The sequence below is a fragment of the Cricetulus griseus genome, chromosome 3, assembly GCF_003668045.3.
Source record: "Cricetulus griseus strain 17A/GY chromosome 3, alternate assembly CriGri-PICRH-1.0, whole genome shotgun sequence".
Classification (NCBI taxonomy): Eukaryota; Metazoa; Chordata; class Mammalia; order Rodentia; family Cricetidae; genus Cricetulus; species Cricetulus griseus.
Window position 1 is genome coordinate 266,954,594 of NC_048596.1, and position 18,057 is coordinate 266,972,650.

Consider the following 18,057-nt stretch of genomic DNA (forward strand, 5'->3'; position numbering starts at 1 on the left):
AGAATTCTCATCCAGTTTTCTTGACCCCCACAAAGTAGGTAGACCAAATGTGCAGCAAAAGACTTGAGAATTAGGGCTCTGTGGTATGTATATAGGGAGATATCTGTGTGTACATATAGATAGACATCTTTCTAAATACACATTTCTTAAAACATATCCTTTGATTTGTTAGAAAAGTAGGTAGAAAGTGGTATATCTCCTTCTACCCTGACTCAGTCTGTCCTGTGTGTTGTTTATGAACACTGGTATAAGTGAGATAAGTTTTTATTTTTTAAGAAGAGCTTTTAAAGGAAGCCTAAAAGGAGTTTGTAATGATGTAGAATTGACTCATTTTAAGAAAATATTGAAGCCAAAGTTTTCTTGAAAGTATTGAACACACAAATCCTGTCCCAAGGGTCACTGCTTACTTTTGCATTGAATAGTGGTATGAAGAGACTAAAGTACAAGAGACTAAAATACAAGAGACTACCTGCCCACGACACTGCTCACTGGTGTTATGTAACAGTCACTCTTAAAAGGAGTCTAAGTATCTGAGAGCATCAATCTTGGTGCTGTCGTTTCTGAATCATTTTTCTGATGTCTAACCTGTGCCAAGGATACATAGAGCACAAGTTTCAGGTACCACCCTGTGCAGGGACTGAGTGGAGGCCAAAGCAGCCCAGCACCATCCTGGAGGAGTGTCTGACCTAGCAGAGAGGCTGTAAACATGCAATGAGCCAGACAGTTATGAAAGTGAAATGCCTGTGGTGACTCACACCTTTAGTCTCAGCACTTGGGAGGCAGAGACAGGCAGATCTCTATGAGATTGAGGCCAGCCTATTCTACAGAGTTCCAGAACAGGCTCCAAAGCTACAGAGAAACCTTGTCTCGAAAAACTAAACAAAACAAAAAAGTGAAATGCAAGAGATGTAGAGTAGGCTGTAAATGCTGCATTTGGGAGAAATCTTATTCAATTCCTATATAGAAAATCTATTAAATATAAATGAACAGTTTGGTGAGGTTTCAAACAAAGCTTATGAAATTAATCTAGACCCAGCCCAGCAGTTGACAGTCAGATATGGATATTTAATTGTAGTTTAATTAAAAGTCTATAAAAGAAACTTTATCTTTCTGGTGGGTCACTTAAAAATTGCTTTGAAGTGTTCATAGCTATTCATGGTGAATGCTGGCTACATGATTGACAGCTCAGAGCAGGAAATGTCTGTCACTGTGGAAAGCCTAGTTGCATGGTGTTACCCTGAACATCACATGGCAGCACATGGCAGCAATATCTTGGATGTTGACTGCTAGGGCCAATGTGTTCAGACACGTGGGGAGTTGAGCCATTCACGGAGCAGACCTTAGGTTTTCTGACTATCCTTGCATACCCATTTCCTGGTAGCATTCTGCCTGTTCTTTCCTGGAATACAGTCTCTCGCCTTTCTAGCTGCTACTAGCTGTATTTAGTTTTTCTCCCCAAAGCAATTTTACTTTAAGGCTATATTAAAACCAAACAAGTCCATAATATTTCTCAAAATTCATAAAAATTTCAAAGTATATTTGGGAAAACAGGACAAAACTATTCTACACTAAACTAATTTAAAATTTACCACGTCTTTTTCTCATTAGTTGAACAGTAAGACTCGCCAGGGCATTTGTGGGCCATTTCTATTCCCCCTGGCTTTACAGAGAGCTCAGCTAATGATGAGGATTCAGCTACGACAGTCAAGTTCTTAACCAACCTGCTACAACTTGGCAGTCTCCAGTGCTAAAACCGTGTCATGGCAGTGGGGGTGGTTCTCCTTTGGAATTTTGACCCGAGCCCAGATTATATTGGAGATCTAATTAGCTTTTATCTGTTTTATTTGGGATTCATTCACTCATTCACACACAGATGAACTCGGGCTGTGCCACCCCCTTCCTAACATAATGGTTTCATTCTGTATAATCCTTATGCTACTACGTGGCCCATAGTCTGCCACTGTAACTATATCATAGGGGGGCCCATTCCTATGACTGGACTCCGCCATGATGGTCTTCCTCCTTGCACTTGAGGACAATATTTAATCATACAGGTAATGCTTTAATATACTTGTTAGAAATGACTCTGCCTGCAGCTGGTTAAGCTCTTTGTGTGTGTGCTTTCCTGTGTAGGTCCGGCTTGTTCACTTGGCTGGCCTCCCTGTCTGTCTTCCTGAAGCCTCTAAATTGGCTCAGCTGTGGCTCTGCCTCTTCGTGTTTATCTGTCAAGAAGAGCCTCATTAGTAAAGCATTTTAATGCCCAGTTCAAGCCCTGTTTGCTTACACAGGAGACAGGAGAACATGGCAGCTTCCCTTTCATTGTCCCAAAAGCTGGTGATCGACAGTGACTCGTGGCTTAGAGGTGACCTTTCTGGGAGCCAGGGGAAAGTCATGTTTTCCTCCATTGCATCATCTGGTACTTTCACCCATTGCTCCGCAGGGTTTTCCCATGTACCAGAACCAGGAACTTGTCCAACATGGAATTATGAACACAGGACGCAGACTGTTATTTCTGTCATTATTACCTTAAGTAAAGCTCTGTATTGAAAGGCGATGTTTAATCTCAGCAGTTCCCTGCAGTGTTGGAGAAGGAGCATGCCCCTGTGGGGAGAGCCTACACTGTTTGTCCGTGCTGTGTGACATTAGTGTGACAAGCACATAAAACCATTTGAACAGTACCTGTCACTGCAGGGCCAAAGAAACTGGGCTTTTCCCTACTGGCGGTTGGCAGGGGAGGCAAGCACTTCTCACCCGCCTCTCAGGCACCAAGCCTCTTTCCAAGTCCTGGGGCCCTAGAATAACCAGCATGCCTTTTACTCCCAGCATGCACCAGAGGAAGGGTGGGTACAGTTGGCCTTGCCAGGAACAGGGGCTCAGAACTTCTGTAGGAATGGATTTAGAGCGTAGAACCCGCTGGCATGGCGAGAAGGAGAAGGGCTAAGGACATCTGAGGTTACATGGGCAAACCACAGTTTTTCCTTGGGGGTTGGGGGGGGAAGTGTTTATTTAAGGTGGCTTTGGGAGAGGCAGCTGGAGCTATAGGAACCAAACTTTCTTCACACCTGGCTGTCCTTACCCTTTAACAGTCTTTCCTCCCACAGTGGGGAGCAGGGACAGAAAGAAGAAGATGCCCTGGCTAGTGAGACTGTTCCCCTGACTGTGACGGCGGGGTACAAATGGGAAGGGACGGCTGTGTTTCTAATAGCCATCCATTGTGATATGTGTGGGCTGGAGAAAAGCTACACTTTGGAGGCAGGAGGGGACAAAGGGATCTGCCAAACCATAGTGAAGAGATATTTTTGAGGTTCCCAGCTGAAATTTACTTTTTTGAACACATTTAAATTTTCATTTTGAGAGGTATTTAAAGCCCCATGTAAGTGAAAAATAAAATCTCTGAGATTCTTTAAAAGCTACACAGGAAAACTAGGCAGCTGTTTAGCTGAAGCTGTCTCAGCTGTACGCTTGAGTGTGTCTTTTAACCCCTAGGTGTGCAGCCTGAGGCAAGGCAAGGGATAGTGTGAGCAGCCATCTGGGTTAAGGATGAACCTTTCATCCCCTGCCCTTTCCTGCTGTGATGCCCTCTGGCTCTTTCCATTCAGGATTTGGTGTTTAGTTTAGGTGTTGTACTCAGATGAATGGGTGGATGCACTCCTTTCTGCTGGTAGAAGGGGCCGCCTGTGTTTGGGGGTTGAGACAGAAGAGTTTGCTAGTTTCTGTATTAGCTTCGAACAAGTGATCTTTCCTGTCTCCACGTTTGCAAGTCACAGCACCTCAGAAATAGCCCAGATCTTGCTTGACGGGTCATAACAATCTATTCATGGCCAATTGCACTCATCTATTGTAGTCTACTGTTCAACCTGGTTCTTTACCTTTCTTTCTTTCTATCTTTCTTTCTTTCTTTCTTTCTTTCTTTCTTTCTTTCTTTCTTTCTTTCTTTCTTTCAGCAGCTGGTTTAAAGGGCCAAACCTGAATAAAACCTTGACTTCTTCTTCCTACTGGCCGGACTTTATAAACCAATAGGCAGTACTTCCTGAAGCCTGTCCTTAACTTAAAATTAACTATGACATTTTTGTGTTTTTGTTAGAAAAAAGATATGCTGCATGACCCAGATTTCTTCTGGGGTCATCTATAGCTTTCTGCATAAGTATTTGTGATGGGTGGGCTCCCTCTTCTCTCTCCTCCCTCCCTTCTTATTCTTAGGGGTGAGTGTTAATATGGGTGGGGCGCTTGCTTCCATATTATGGTTCTAGCAAACAGTGAATTAAAAAGCTGAGCCCACTTTTTGTTTCACCTCAGCTGTGGCTGTTGGAGATGCCCCGCCAGCTGTTGAGTGTAGCTGTCCAGGCTCCCATGTGTGTAGTTGTCTAGGCTCCCATGTGTGTAGCTGTCCTGGCTCCCATGTGTGTAGCTGTCCAGGCTCCCATGTGTGTAGTTGTCCAGGTTCCCAAGTGTGTAGCTGTCCTGGCTCCCATGTGTGTAGCTGTCCAGGCTCCCATGTGTGTAGCTGTCCTGGCTCCCATGTGTGTAGCTGTCCAGGCTCTCATGTGTGTAGCTGTCCTGGCTCCCAAGTGTGTAGTTGTTCAGGCTCTCATGTATGTAGCTGTCTTGGCTCCCATGTTCATAATGTCCTGGCTCCCATGAGTGTAGTTGTCCAGGTTCCCATGTGTGTAGCTGTCCTGGCTCCCATGTTCATAACTGTCCTGGCTCCCATGTGTTTAGTTGTTCAGGCTCCCATGTGTGTAGCTGTCCTGGTTCCCCATGGGCAAGAACTCTGGTTTCCTGGTTCTGCTGTGCTGTGGAAGGACTAGAAAAGACAGCACAAATGCAGCTGAGTAGTGAGTAAGCATCCCTGGGTTCATTCTTACCAAAAATCAAGATTAAAACAAAGATCTTTGTTTTTAATGTCTGATGTTATTTCTCTTGCTCTCTTTAGATTGTTTCTTTTTCTTTCTTTTTTAAAAATTATTCAAAAGACTGTCTGGAAGGATGAGGAAGAAAAGTATTTTTTATGCTTGGGTTCAAGGAGAGGGGAATTTCTACTTAACTAGTGGATTAGAACAAATTTCAAAGGTGATATGGAAAAACAATAACTAAATTAAACTGGGGAGTTTTAGTTGAATCAGGCTGCAATCTCTTAAAAAAATTTTTTAGATTCACTTTAGGTATGTAAGTGTTGTGTCTGCATGCCTCTTGTGTACCAGGTGCGTGCATGGTATCCATGGCAGTTAGATGAGGGTGTTGAATGCCCTGGAACTGGAGTCATGGATGGTTGTGGGCGGTCATGAGCATGCTAGGAACCACACCCAGGTTCTCTGCAAGGATTGTGGGTGCTTTTAGCTGCTGAGCCCTCTTTCCAGCTGCAGCAGTGTCTCTCCATGCTTGGAAGACACTCAGAGCTGTCCTTAAATACAGATGTTTGCTAATAGAGAAGCTCAGTGAATGACATAGTATCCAGTGCCCACGTGTCTATAGAGGTTTAAAGTGAATAAGTAAGCAAGGGAAGAAAGGAACCGCTACAGTAGAATTATTTTATTTGTATTTATTAGTAAGGTGCCTGAGATGTGTTTAGGGACACACATATGTCCAGGTCACAGGATGACTTTTGGGAGCCAGTTCTTCCCTTCCACAGTGGGTTCTGGGAATGGAACATATGCTACCAGACTTTGAGGGCAAGTGGTTTTATCCATTGAGCCATTGCCCTAGCCTAAGTTACTTAATTTTTAGTTGGTATCTAATGCATAAACATTTTACCACCTCACAGTCGCAGTGAGACCACCTAGAACTCATGTTTGTGTGCTTAAAATTCAGTTAAAACTCAGTTAAAACACAAAACCTGTTCAGATAATGCCCTGAACCAGTGAAGGTGATTACACATGTCCTTTCCTCTCTCTCTGCCTGTACTCTGACTTGTGTGTGTGTGTGTGTGTGTGTGTGTGTGTGTGTGTGTGTGTGTGTACAGTCTTCTGTGTCTTTGTCTCCATCTTGTGTGTCTCTTAATTATTGAAAGGGCAATATCTATCTTAAATGTCTTTAATTAAGTGCCTGGAGAGGTGCCTTAATGCTTAAATGCATTTCCCACTCTTCTGGAGGACCCAAGTTTGGTTCCCAGTACCCAGGTTGGATTGCTTACAACAAACTCTAACCCCATCTCCCCCTTCTGTAGGCATCCATTCACATGTGACGGACAGGTTTTAAAAAGGACCCAGACTTAAAACCCTCCTGCAAGATATGTACAAATTACAAAGGACAGAGAAATCTGGTGTTGATTGCCTTAATCAAATCAAGGTGTTAACATCACCAGTATTGTGGTCCCCATGTGCCTTCTGATAGCCCCCAAGTCACATATGATAGCAGCCTAAACCTAATCACGAGAAGGCATCAGGACAGCCACAGTTGGAGAACAGCATATGCAGATAGCTGGCCTGTATACTTCAAACATGTGGAGAGCAGGAGGGGAAAAGAGAAACTAAAAACGGCCACAGAAGGCCCAGGAGACACTGCAGCTAGATGCAGGCTGCAGCTTGGATTGGGTACCAGACTGGAAAAGGACATTAGTGGGAGAATGTGTGAAATTTTAATAATTCCTGGCAATCATTTAGTTGTATTATGCCAATTTAATAATTAATGATGGTTTTTATACAAGGTTCCCTTTAGGAGATGTTGAGAGAGCAGCACTTGGGAAGTCTTTATTCCACCTTTACGACAAGTTATGAGTCTGACATTTATTTGGGAATAAAAAGTTTCAAAAGAGCATTACAGCATGACTTTGGACAATTTTGAATATCTCTGTTGGGGGAAAAGAGGATAAAGGTAGATGTAAGATGGCTCTTTATAATCTCATTTATTGTCTCCTGGGATTCAGTCTAGTTACCTGAAAGTTTTTGGGCACTTGTGAATATCCTCAAGTACCTGCAGCAACCCTTTCACCTGCAGCCTTATGGAACCTTCCAGAACTCATCCTAACAGAATTATTTAAATTTTATAATTGTCCAAATGGAAGTGTTAAAAGTTATAACTTAGCTCTCAAATGACAGTGTAGCCAAGAATTAATACTCTGGATAGTGTGTGTGTGTGTGTGTGTGTGTTTTAAACCAGGTCTATCTCTCATCTAACATTTTAGGACATTAGTTTTAATTCACAAAATATAAGAGGTGACAAAATCAGGGAGTAGATTCATTTTGCCTTTTAAATGTGTATATTGTCTTCTAAGTGGTTTCACTCTTTGAGCACATCTTGTGCGTAGCCCAGATGTCCTGCCAAGTCCTTTGCCCATGGTGGGCTGTCAGCAAGCATATTGAAAAGATACAAGCCTGAAGGGCAGAGCTGGTAGAGAAATGAGTGTGCTGTGAGTTTTATCTGTACTCCAGAAGGGTCAGAGTGAGCACTGGTAACTCTCTGTGACTGCAAACTTCAGTGGAAAAGTCGACTTTCTTTGTTAAAGCCTGGATTCTAAATAAATATTTGACTTCATGAAATAATAAATGGGAAAAGTAAACTAGGTCAACACACAAAATGTTAGAGATTTATACCTTTCCTGTTGGTCATAAAGTGTTGGTCAGATGAAATCTGCCTTTCTAATTTAAAATAAACATCCGACCCTATTGTTAGTGGTTTTTACTGTGTCACTTTCTGTCATTTTTCTCATTAACATATGATCTCTTTCTAAAACACTTTCCTATTTGCTTGTCTCCATAAATATTATGTGGCTTGGCTATTATAGGTTATAAAACCGCTTATATTAGGCGCTTCCTTTGATGGGCTTAAAGAAGGTCAGCATCAGTCCACACACCATTTTAGTGGAGGGTGAGGAGGTCTCATGACTGTTGCATAGAATCAGTGATCTCAGTAGCATTTGGGAAGAGGAAGGTAGAGACAGGGTGAGGGAGCACCCCCTCAGGACCAGATGATGCCTACCCCAGTCAGCCTGGGCCCAAAGTTGAAGTAGCATTGGATCATTTGCCCTCCACACATAGTGGCCAGTGACAAAGTCAGGCAATGAACTCTGTTTTGTAGTGTCTATTGCTTGGATTTTCTTTCTTCAACTCTGAATTTATTCACAATACCTTTGACTTTCAGGGGAGCTTTTTTGTAGCAAATGAACGAATCTAACTTTCCACATTGCTGAAGTCCAATCATACTTTTAACAGAACTATAGCAAAATGCATGTATCATGAAAGTGGCCCTATTTTTCTCACAAGGTTTGCTAAGGGACTTTTCTTTAAGGTACCAGATGAAAACACATTTTTTTTTCTGAATTTGGTAAAAGAAAGTTTGAAGGGAATAATTTTTCAGAACAAATTGAATTTATCATACTGAGTTAGGTATGCAGAAGACTGAACTTGCTTATTTTGTGGTCTTTAATTCATTTTGTTAACTTGGTCTGATTGTGAAATAAACATATTGAGACTACTTTTGAGGTACATAATTATATTTTGAATGTTCTTTTAAAATATTCTGTATTTACTAAACACAATTCTATTTACATCATCCTCTTACTATAATTTTCTCAAAGCAGGCTTTGTTTTGTCAATTGCAAAAATGTTTTTATTTAAGTGTATTTTGTAACAAAATCCTATCTATAGTTCATATAAGCATAATGTATATAATAGTGCATACATGTAGTAGCTTAACAGTTTAATGCTGGAATTACCAAGGGTAAGAGGAGGGGCCCATATTAACTTGTTGAATTTTTTGGGAGGCTGGTCTGAAATTGTTCTATTTCTCATTTGTAATTTGGCGGCATCAGCATAGTTATATATTGCTGTCAATGTAACTAATATTTTTAGAATTCTAGTTTATAAGAACAGTTAGCTTTTCTTCCCTCTGACTTTGAAATATAATTTTAAGATGTTTAATGTGAAGTGTCTCTGTTATTATGAATCACTGCTATACAAAGTGGAAATGGGACATTCCCTTGTTGCCATTGTATAATAATGTCAGTGTGGTATAAGTCAAGAGAATTTGGCCAGTAGAAAAGTTTGTATCATTCAGAGTGTGCCATTTCTTTCTTTTTTTTCCTTTTCTCTTTCACCCTTTCTTTCTTTCTTTCTTTCTTTCTTTCTTTCTTTCTTTCTTTCTTTCTTTTTTCTTTCTTTCTTTCTTCCTAGAGACAGGCTTTCTCTGTAGCTTTGGAGCCTGTCTTGGAACTTGCTCTGTAGACCAGATTGGCCTCGAACTCACAGGTACCTGCCTGCCTCTGCCTCTCGAGTGCTGGCATTAAAGGTATGTGCCACCACTGCCCAGCCAGAGTGTACCATTTCTATGTAAAATTTGCATATTTACTGAGGCGATGTCTACTTGACCTTAGTTTTTAAAGATCTAAAACTACAGCGATGGTCTTTTGAAAGTTTCTTTTTCAGGGAGTGTAGAGAAGGGAAGAGCTTCTTCCATGCCTGTACACAATGTGAGAGCCCCAAGTATCAAAACTTGGTTAGTAGCTGCTGACCAAGGAGTGGAGGCAACCAGTGAGTTTTGTTACTCGCGGCCTGAGCGGATGCCTAGCCGTGGCGAGAGGAGTGGGATGCTTTGCAAACTGCTGCATGTGTTACTGCATGGACAAGGGGAGACAATGGTTTCCAGACCCCAGGAAGAGAGGGTACAGAGGCAAAGTCAGAGAAAGACAGCAGAAGGGCTGGTGATGCGGGACCCTCCATGGACCAAAATCTCATCTCTTTCCAATGTCTCTGATTTCAGATTGCCTGTCTGGTGCCTGTGGCCGAGTATCAACTTTATCAGCGGTTAAAGTTTGAACGAGGTACACCTTCTTCTGTTTGTTGTGGTGGTGAACGTGGTGTTTACACAGATTGTCTTTATAGGAGCTCTCATGCAAGATTAAAGCACTCGTGGGCTGTCCTCAGAACCACAAGGGGATTACAAAAGGTGTCAAACAGTAATTGCCACATGCAATTTCAACTCTCCCAGCCGTAGCTAGCAGGAAAGAAAGCAAATAAACAAACAAAAATGCAGACTAGCAGGAAATGGACTTTTCATTAGGTCGGTTGCTTTGTATTTTTAATTTGGGCTGTGTCCAGAAAGGCATTGCGAAAGTAAGATGGTTTCATAATAATAACTCGGAGGAAAATAACTCTCAACATAGAGTTTTATCACCATTTTTCTCACTCTTGAAGATCATCTTAAAACATTAACCAGCCAAAACATTGTTATTGGTCCTCATGACAAAGTATCCTTTGGCTATCCATTTGGTACTACTTTTGTAGTCATGGTGATACCTAACAATCTGGATGTGTTATTATAATAGCATTTACAAAGTGCTGGGCTATGTCCTTACTTTGGCCTTGGAGCAATTTTCATAGTCTTTTTCCTTACACAGCCTGTCTATCTGTAGGGTATGTGTTTTTATTCCTGTTGGCTCTGACAGATCCTTTCAAGGAGTCCATTCCCTCCTGCCACCCTTAAACCTGTCTATCTTTTTAGTGTTTGAGAAGTTGGAGGAAGATGTTTCCTGCATAGGCTTAGTATAGTCTCACTGAGTAGATTCCCAGCCCTAATCTAGTGTGAACAAAGCTTCTGAGAGCCAACGTCTTGGTTTGGAACTGTCACTTTCTTCAGCTATAGTCTTTTTTGGTCCTATGGTCTGTGAACTCTGCATTATTTTGTTCTGTCATGGGTGGATCACCCAATTAAACTCATAAGGCTGATACATCAAGCTGATATCAAGAGACATCTTGTGGCCTCCATAATAGCATTCCCTCGCTCTACTGTCATCCTCCCTAACAACTGCACTACCTAGCCCTCAGCAGCAGGCTTTCTTCTTATTGTTTACAGATAGGGGATGTAATAACATTAGTTAGACAAGTGCTAATGGCTTCCAAAGTTAAAACTTTCTGTGGTTCTCAATGATGAATATTTTATCCGTAAGTCATGTCCTTTGACTATTGCCTTGTCTTGTTCAAAATATCAACAGTTGTTGGTAATAAGAATTAATCTCCTTTACATTACACACTATTCTTCTTGTGTCCCCTTTCCTTAAATGAGATCATACTAACAGCCCTCAAAGGATGGACATCTTCATATTGCCATAGGTGTAATGATTGACATATTGTTAATGGAAACAGAACAGTTTTTAGTTACCTGGACAAATAGGTCTTTGCATCCAAGTGGGGTTACTAACCTTGTGAGTGAGGTACACATGGAAAAAAAAATCAACAGACATGTTCATGCTCTTTCCCCAGGTGGTATTTCGATTTGTGGGACTTTTTGAGTCCCCTAGTGTTCAACTTTTCTTATGATTGGCTCACACCTTCTTGACATGTGGTAGTGTGTTCTGCCTAATTACAAAAAGTTAGGCAGGCTTTACAACCAGGGTATCTTTTGTAGATGGTGTTGTATGTCTCTACTTTTGTCCATGATAAATCAATCAAATAATTTTATTTATGCATACAATTTATTTTTCTCCACCTACAAAGTCTAGGTAGGTGTTCTACTGTAGGACTAGCTCAAGAAATTGTGTAATGCTTTACAGTTCTGGACAGGTCTTCAAGCATGAGTCTTGAGTCCATCTTTTTGGACAATGATGATCCGCCGTATCCCTCACAACTTTCTTGACAGGCACACTTTCTCCTCAGCTTCATGTTTCCTGTACCTCGACAGCCACTTCTTTCAGTAGAGTACAACAGCATCACTTGTTTTCTCTTCATCTTAGCTTACATATTTTACTGAGGGTTTCCATCCTTAGTTTCCTAGCTTCTAGAATGTCATTTAGAAGCTTGACACTCTGTCCAAATTCTATACAACACACCATGTTCATCTCCTTTAGAATAATTTCCCCTTATTTTAGGTACGAATCCTACTTTCTCTAACCATCTTCTAAGAGATTATGACTTAATGTGGTAGGATATCCAACATAGTCATATTAAAGAGAAAAGAGTCCTGTGGAGATAGCAGCTATTAACTTTTATTTAATACCATGATTTCTTTTGGATAGCCAGCTGTAACTTAAGGGCTCATCGGAAACTCACAAAACTTGAGTTATGTAAACTTTTGTGGGTCTTGTAATAGTGTTAGAACAAATGACTTTAGATGTTATTCCAAATTTAAAAATCTTTGAGTCTTTCCAGCTCTCTTGAGAGCAGTCTGTTTGATGGTGGCTACCCTGTCTACATGGACCATATTGACGATAGCAGATGTTAATTCTGATTGCTTTAGTTTAGTGGCATTTTTACTATCTGCAGAGGACCCCTCCTCTTTGAGGTATCAAAAGCAAATTAACTTCAGCATAATTAAATATGTATTGGGTCATAAAAATTAATACAGCCTGATTTATTTCAGCTGATAATTAAATTAAATTGGGTGTGTGATGTTTCCCACAATAATAAAAATTCCTGTGGTATCTCTTTTGGAGTAGGCTCACAATGTCAGAGGATGACAGGAAAACCACTGTTGTTGGTTGAGAAGGTATACAACAGAATAAAAACAAATTGCATATGGCACGCATCAAATGCAGCTGGTTGTCACGTGGAGAAAACAAGAGTTGAGGATTCAGTTTTGTTTTGTTTTCCTCTTCCCCTTTCACCCCAACCCCAATGCTGAGCTTGACTGGATTCAGGTTTTGAAAACAGAATAGTCATGTGGGGCAGGCATAGATCTTAGATCTCGTGGCAATTTTCATTTCCCAGGCTTTTTCGATTTCCTAATAATTGTCAGAATACAGAAGTAGAGAAGTTTGAAATGGCTTTTCTTGCTTTGTACAGCTGCATGAACAAGTAGTCACAAGATAAATAGCCTTGGGTCTTTACTTCAGCCACCAGATCTCCTTTGCAGAATAAATTCCAAGTTCAAAGTCTGTGAATTTGCCTCTCCGATGAAGTATGTCATGATTAATCACTTTTAAATCATGTGCATGGACATATATTATGTCATGCTCACCATAATGTATAGTTTTGAGGTCACCATTGGGGTAGACTGCTTTTGTCTAAATTCTTTTTTTTTTATGTTTTTTTCAAAACAGGGTTTCTCTGTGCTACAGTCCTGACTGTCCTGGAACTCACTTTGTAGACCAGGCTGACTGTGAACTCACTGAGATCCCCTGCCTCTGCCTTCCAAGGGCTGGGATTAAAGGCGTGTGCCACCACCACCTGGCTTGTCTAGATTCTTATAGTCTAGGTTTATGGATTTAAAAAAAATTACTCATTCGTGATTTCATAATTTATATAATAAACTTCAATCATATCCCCCAGTGTCCTCTTTTAACTATTTCCCAACTGAAACCCTTTCCCCCTACAGCTCCCTCCTGTTTGCTTGTCTTTTGAATTTGCATATTTATTATTATCATGCTGTATGTGTGTGATGTCAGGGGAGAGGCATGCGTGCCAGGGCATGTATGGAAGTCAGAGGAAACCTTTGTGGAGTTGGTCTCTCCTTGGAGCTGGTCAATTTCATGGAGTTGTCTGTGGGTTCCAGGGATTAAAATCAGGTCCCCAGGCCTGTGTTGCATAGCAATTGCCTTTGCCTGATAAGCGTCTTGCATGTGAATTTAAGTCTGAAGAAGAGGGGTTGATGTAGGAGAGGAATGGGTACAATTATACACAGGAAATTCTTGAGACTATGAGCAGTGGAGCACACTGCAGGTTGCTAGACAGAAGAATCTATGCACGAAGAGCCTGCAGACAGAGAGGACTGACTCTAAAATGTATTTCTTATCCTGGGTTGCCGGAGGAAGGCCCAGCCACGGTGCACACAGGCTTGCAGACTGATGTGCACAGCTGTTTCTTCTACGTGCTCTTTCCTCACAGGTGGAAGGAGAGGGAAGGTCCACCGCTGAGGATGAGAGGGGAAATAGGGAACCCTCAGAATGGAAGAAGCCAAGGGAGGAAGTTCATGTACTGTAAAGTGTCTTTGGGAGTTTGGCACATGAGTCTTCCAAAAGAGACTTCCAGTTTCACACATGTGTAAGTCACTTACACGATGACAGAGCCTGCCTTGTGGAGGTTACTGTGTTTTTTCGGTTATCAGTAACCTAGAGTAAGAAATGCATCTTATGATCAGCCTCATATTTGTGGTTCTTGCAACCACAGATTTAGCCAACCTTGGATCAAAAAACGAATTTTTAAAAAAGTTACTTCTGTACTGAATATTATATATATATATATATATATATATATATATATATATATATATACCCATTTTTCATTATTCCCTAAATAATATAACAATTATCCATATAGCATTTACATTGTTGTCAGTGTTTTAAGGGAGCTGGGGATGATTGAAAGCATGTAAATACTGTGCCATTTTATGTAAAGGACTTTCAGGGTTTTGGTATCTGTACCTGGAATGTATGTACTCATTCATGCATGCACATACACACTTACAACTCATCAAACTGATTTCTCAATCCCTTACATGAAAAGCATCACAATAAGAAGCACATATTTGTAGGTTTTCTTTCAAAGAACTCGATGTTACTCAAAATCAAGAATGGTTGGGGAGCTGAAGAATTTGACTTTGGACTGTGGCGAGCGTGCCGTGTGCAGTCAGTGTGTTTAGTGTGTTATGGAGTGGGATGTTAATCTTCACCATCTCATTTCAAAGCCGGGAAGTGTTGGGTTAAACAGTCGCTTTTCTAAGGGGTGAGACTCCGTGTTCTTGAGCATTTGGTTCCCCTAGCTGGCTTCAGTTGCCTCCCACTCTGGGTTGTCTTCTGTTTTTGAAAAGTGTGGCTGATGGTTTCTTGGGTGGGCAATCCTTTACATATGCATCATCTAGGTAAACTTTAGAAGCAGATCAAAACCACTTGCAGTTTATGATTCCAACCGAAGGGGCTTAAATGTGATTATTAAAAATGTACAGTTATGAATAAGCATGAAAGCAGGACCACTCTCAAAAGCTTATCTCTAGTAATTTCTTTTTTGTTGTGTTTTGAGACAGGGTTTCTCTGTGTAGCTTTAGAGCCTGTCCTGGCCTCCTGGTCTTTCTCTGGAGACCAGGCTGGCCTCGAACTCACAGAGATCCATTTGCCTCTGCCTCCTGAGTGCTGGGATTAAAGGCGTACACCACCACCGCCCGACTAGTAATAATAACCAAATTAGTAATAGCCCATAGACAGGGCAGAAAATGTGCGTCAGCTCTCTGGGGACTTGGCCCTGACAAACTGGAGACTAGAGAAAGGAGCCTTGCACTTAAATGGCCTTTGTGCTTTTCAACCAGAGGCACCAAGACACTTCTTTTTTTTTTTTTTTTTTTTCATTCAAAAATGTTTTTTTGTGTGCATCTGTAGAAGTCTTGGGCATGGCTGTTGGATTGCAAGAAATAAAACTCCCTTTTTCCCGTTTCTGTGTTCCCGAACCACTTCCTCTTTTGGACAGTCTACTCTTCCCTAACCCCTGCTTGACTTAACTCCCGATGTTACCACAGAAGCAGAAGTGGAAGGACTTTCAGGAGTGTGACTTGATTTGTCTCTTTCTACCGGATTATTCATTAACGTTACTTTTAAGGTTTAGGGCATGATAAGCAGAGTAAAGACCAGGACAGTACTTAGAAGCCTCTTAGGGCCTGTTCAAGTCTGTGTGGAAACAGTATCCATCCAAGCAGACCTCTTAGGCACAAATGATGACATCCTGTTCCTTGAGTGCCCTGCTGTGTGGACAGATGCCCCCTAGGCTTTAATCATGTAACCTAAGTAGTGATGCTGAGTGACAGATGGAGACTCACATAGTGACTGCATTCACATGTACCTCATCTGTCTTTTTCTTCTGACTCTGTGTGTAGAAGAGGAAAGACCTTAGACTGCTGAGGTTGACCAGAACGCACAGAGTGTAACCCTCTGATTGAGAGCAGGAGAGGTGTTTGAAACCTTGTAGAGGGTTCCAGAGGCACCTGCCTTGGATGTACTTCCATCCTACATGGTGGAAACAGCCTGTACTCCAGGGTAGGGGACCCACTCACTCAGGTCGAAGAGCCCAGGAAGATGTGCAGCAAGCCATTAATGAATACCAAGTTTAGCATATAAAAACAAATACCATCTGAAAGCTGTGTACACATGTGGGTTTTATTACAGGTGTGTGTGTCTGTCCGTATCAAGGATGATTAGGAAGGAGAAACCGTTGGCCACGAGCTGTACTGAAAAGCCCCGTCACTGTTGGCGGTTCTGGCTACTCTTCCTTTTAGGCTATGCAAGCTTGGCTCTTTATTTTCCTACTGGGTGCTTCGTGATTTTATGTGCTGAATGACATAGGTTTTGTGTATTGGTGTGTTTATTCAGCTTAGCCTCTGTTCTGTGACCCTCTAGCTGGTAATGCTTGCCACTTTGCTGTGGTTGATTTCAATCTGCCAGTGTGGTACCACTCACCTTGGATCTGGGGAGAGATGCATTTGGCTTGAGAGCTGCCAGGGCCCATCAGGATGTGTCCTTTAAGTACAGAAGCTTAATTCTAACATCTGGATAGAGACTTTTCCCCTTGTGCCTCCATGTGCAGACTGGCTGCACCCTTGCCACCTAAGGGACTTCTTTTTTAAAAAATCTGTGTTTATATAGTGCTTTTGCCCTTTTCTGGCTTAATCTTCTCATGTTTCATCTCAGCGTGTGTTATCTGCTTTGTCTGTGATTAGAAGAAACCACTTTTGCCTTTTGATGTTAGACTTAATTAAAACAGGAAATTTTATTATGAGTATGTGGACAAGAAGGAAAGCATAGAGGGCTTTCTGTAAGTAGCTCTTAAGTACCCTTATCTCCATCCCCAAGCATGGCTCACAGGTGTTTATTAATAATTTCATTTTTGTCGTCTTGGGAGATGCACTCCCAACCATTTGCATTGCTAGTTTTTTTTTTGTTTCTTAGGTGTTATTTTGTTTTAAATCTTTCTCTCCTTCTATACGGTGATCTTCATACTCTGAGATTTCTGAGCACAGAAATCTTTATGTTTTGTGTTTCATATGCCCAAATCCCTAACAAGAACTTGAAATCAGTCATTGAATTAAGAGTGAGAAATAGACATGACTAGTTTTCAGTCTTTTAGTGAAGAGAGGCAGTGCCTCAAAGTCAAATTATGAGAGCTGAGCCTTAGTTATGACATAAATAAGTAGAAGAGTGTCCAGGGATGCTAGTCAGGAGCAAGAACAGTATCCAGGGATGCTAGTTAAGAGCAGTATTAGTGGCACAGGAGAAAGGAGAGTAATGGTCAGAAAGGGAGAAGACAGAGCCCAAACCACTGGACATGGAAGGTGAGACATCAGCTAGAAGGGGCACTTGGGAGTGCACCCAGAGGGGTTTTGCTGGTGACTTTTGGGGGGGGGAGCAATTTATTAAGGTGTTTTCAGCAAACCCTTTACTTCAGAACATTCGGGAAGATATGATAGGTAGGATGACAGGAAGTAAAATGGGTGAGAGTTATCAAGAACAGAGTTCTAGAAGGTGTAACAACTGGTCTTGATACCAGGAAAAATGATTGTTGTCTTTCTGAGTGACACCTCCCTCCTGAGTGCTGAGGTTACGAATGTGAGCCACTATGCTTGGCTTCAGAAAATAGCTTTAAAAAAACAATTTAAAAACTTATACAGCCTGGCGTTGGTGGCACATGCCTTTAATCCCAGCACTTAGGAGACAGAGGCAAGAGGATCTCTGAGTTTGAGGCCAGCCTGGTCTACAAGAGCTAGTTCCAGGACAGCCTCCAAAGCCACAGAGAAACCCTGTCTTGAAAAAAAAAAACAAACAACAACAACAAAACCCAAAACAAACAAACAAAAAAACTTACACAAGTGATATTTGTGCCTTAAAAAAAAATCACATGGGCCAGAGAGATGTCTCCGTGGGTAAAGGGCCTTCCCACCATGCCTGAAGACCTGTGTTCAATCCCTGGGTCTCACATGGCAGAAGGAAGGGGCCAGGCCCTACAAGTTGTCCTCTGACATCATGCACACAGTGGCATGCACACAATCACAAAACACAATAAATAAGTGTAATTTTTAAAAATTCACATTCACAATAAAGAAAATCCATTTTCACCTAACTATTGACCTTCATCTCAGGAAAAGCTGTTACTTTAAAGAGTATTCTGGAAGCAGTTGAAATATGTCTCTATATACATAGTTTTAGAAATATTT

General features: G+C 41.4%; 1 protein-coding gene across 1 annotated transcript in view; it reads left to right on the top strand.

The window, feature by feature from the left end:
• Rnf144b (ring finger protein 144B) overlaps positions 1-18,057 on the top strand; it is a 49,427-nt gene that overhangs the window by 21,275 nt on the left and 10,095 nt on the right. Inside the window, exon 3 of the mRNA XM_035441533.1 lies at positions 9,694-9,754. Coding sequence (XP_035297424.1) covers positions 9,694-9,754 — 61 coding nt within the window. The remainder of the gene's footprint in view (positions 1-9,693; positions 9,755-18,057) is intronic.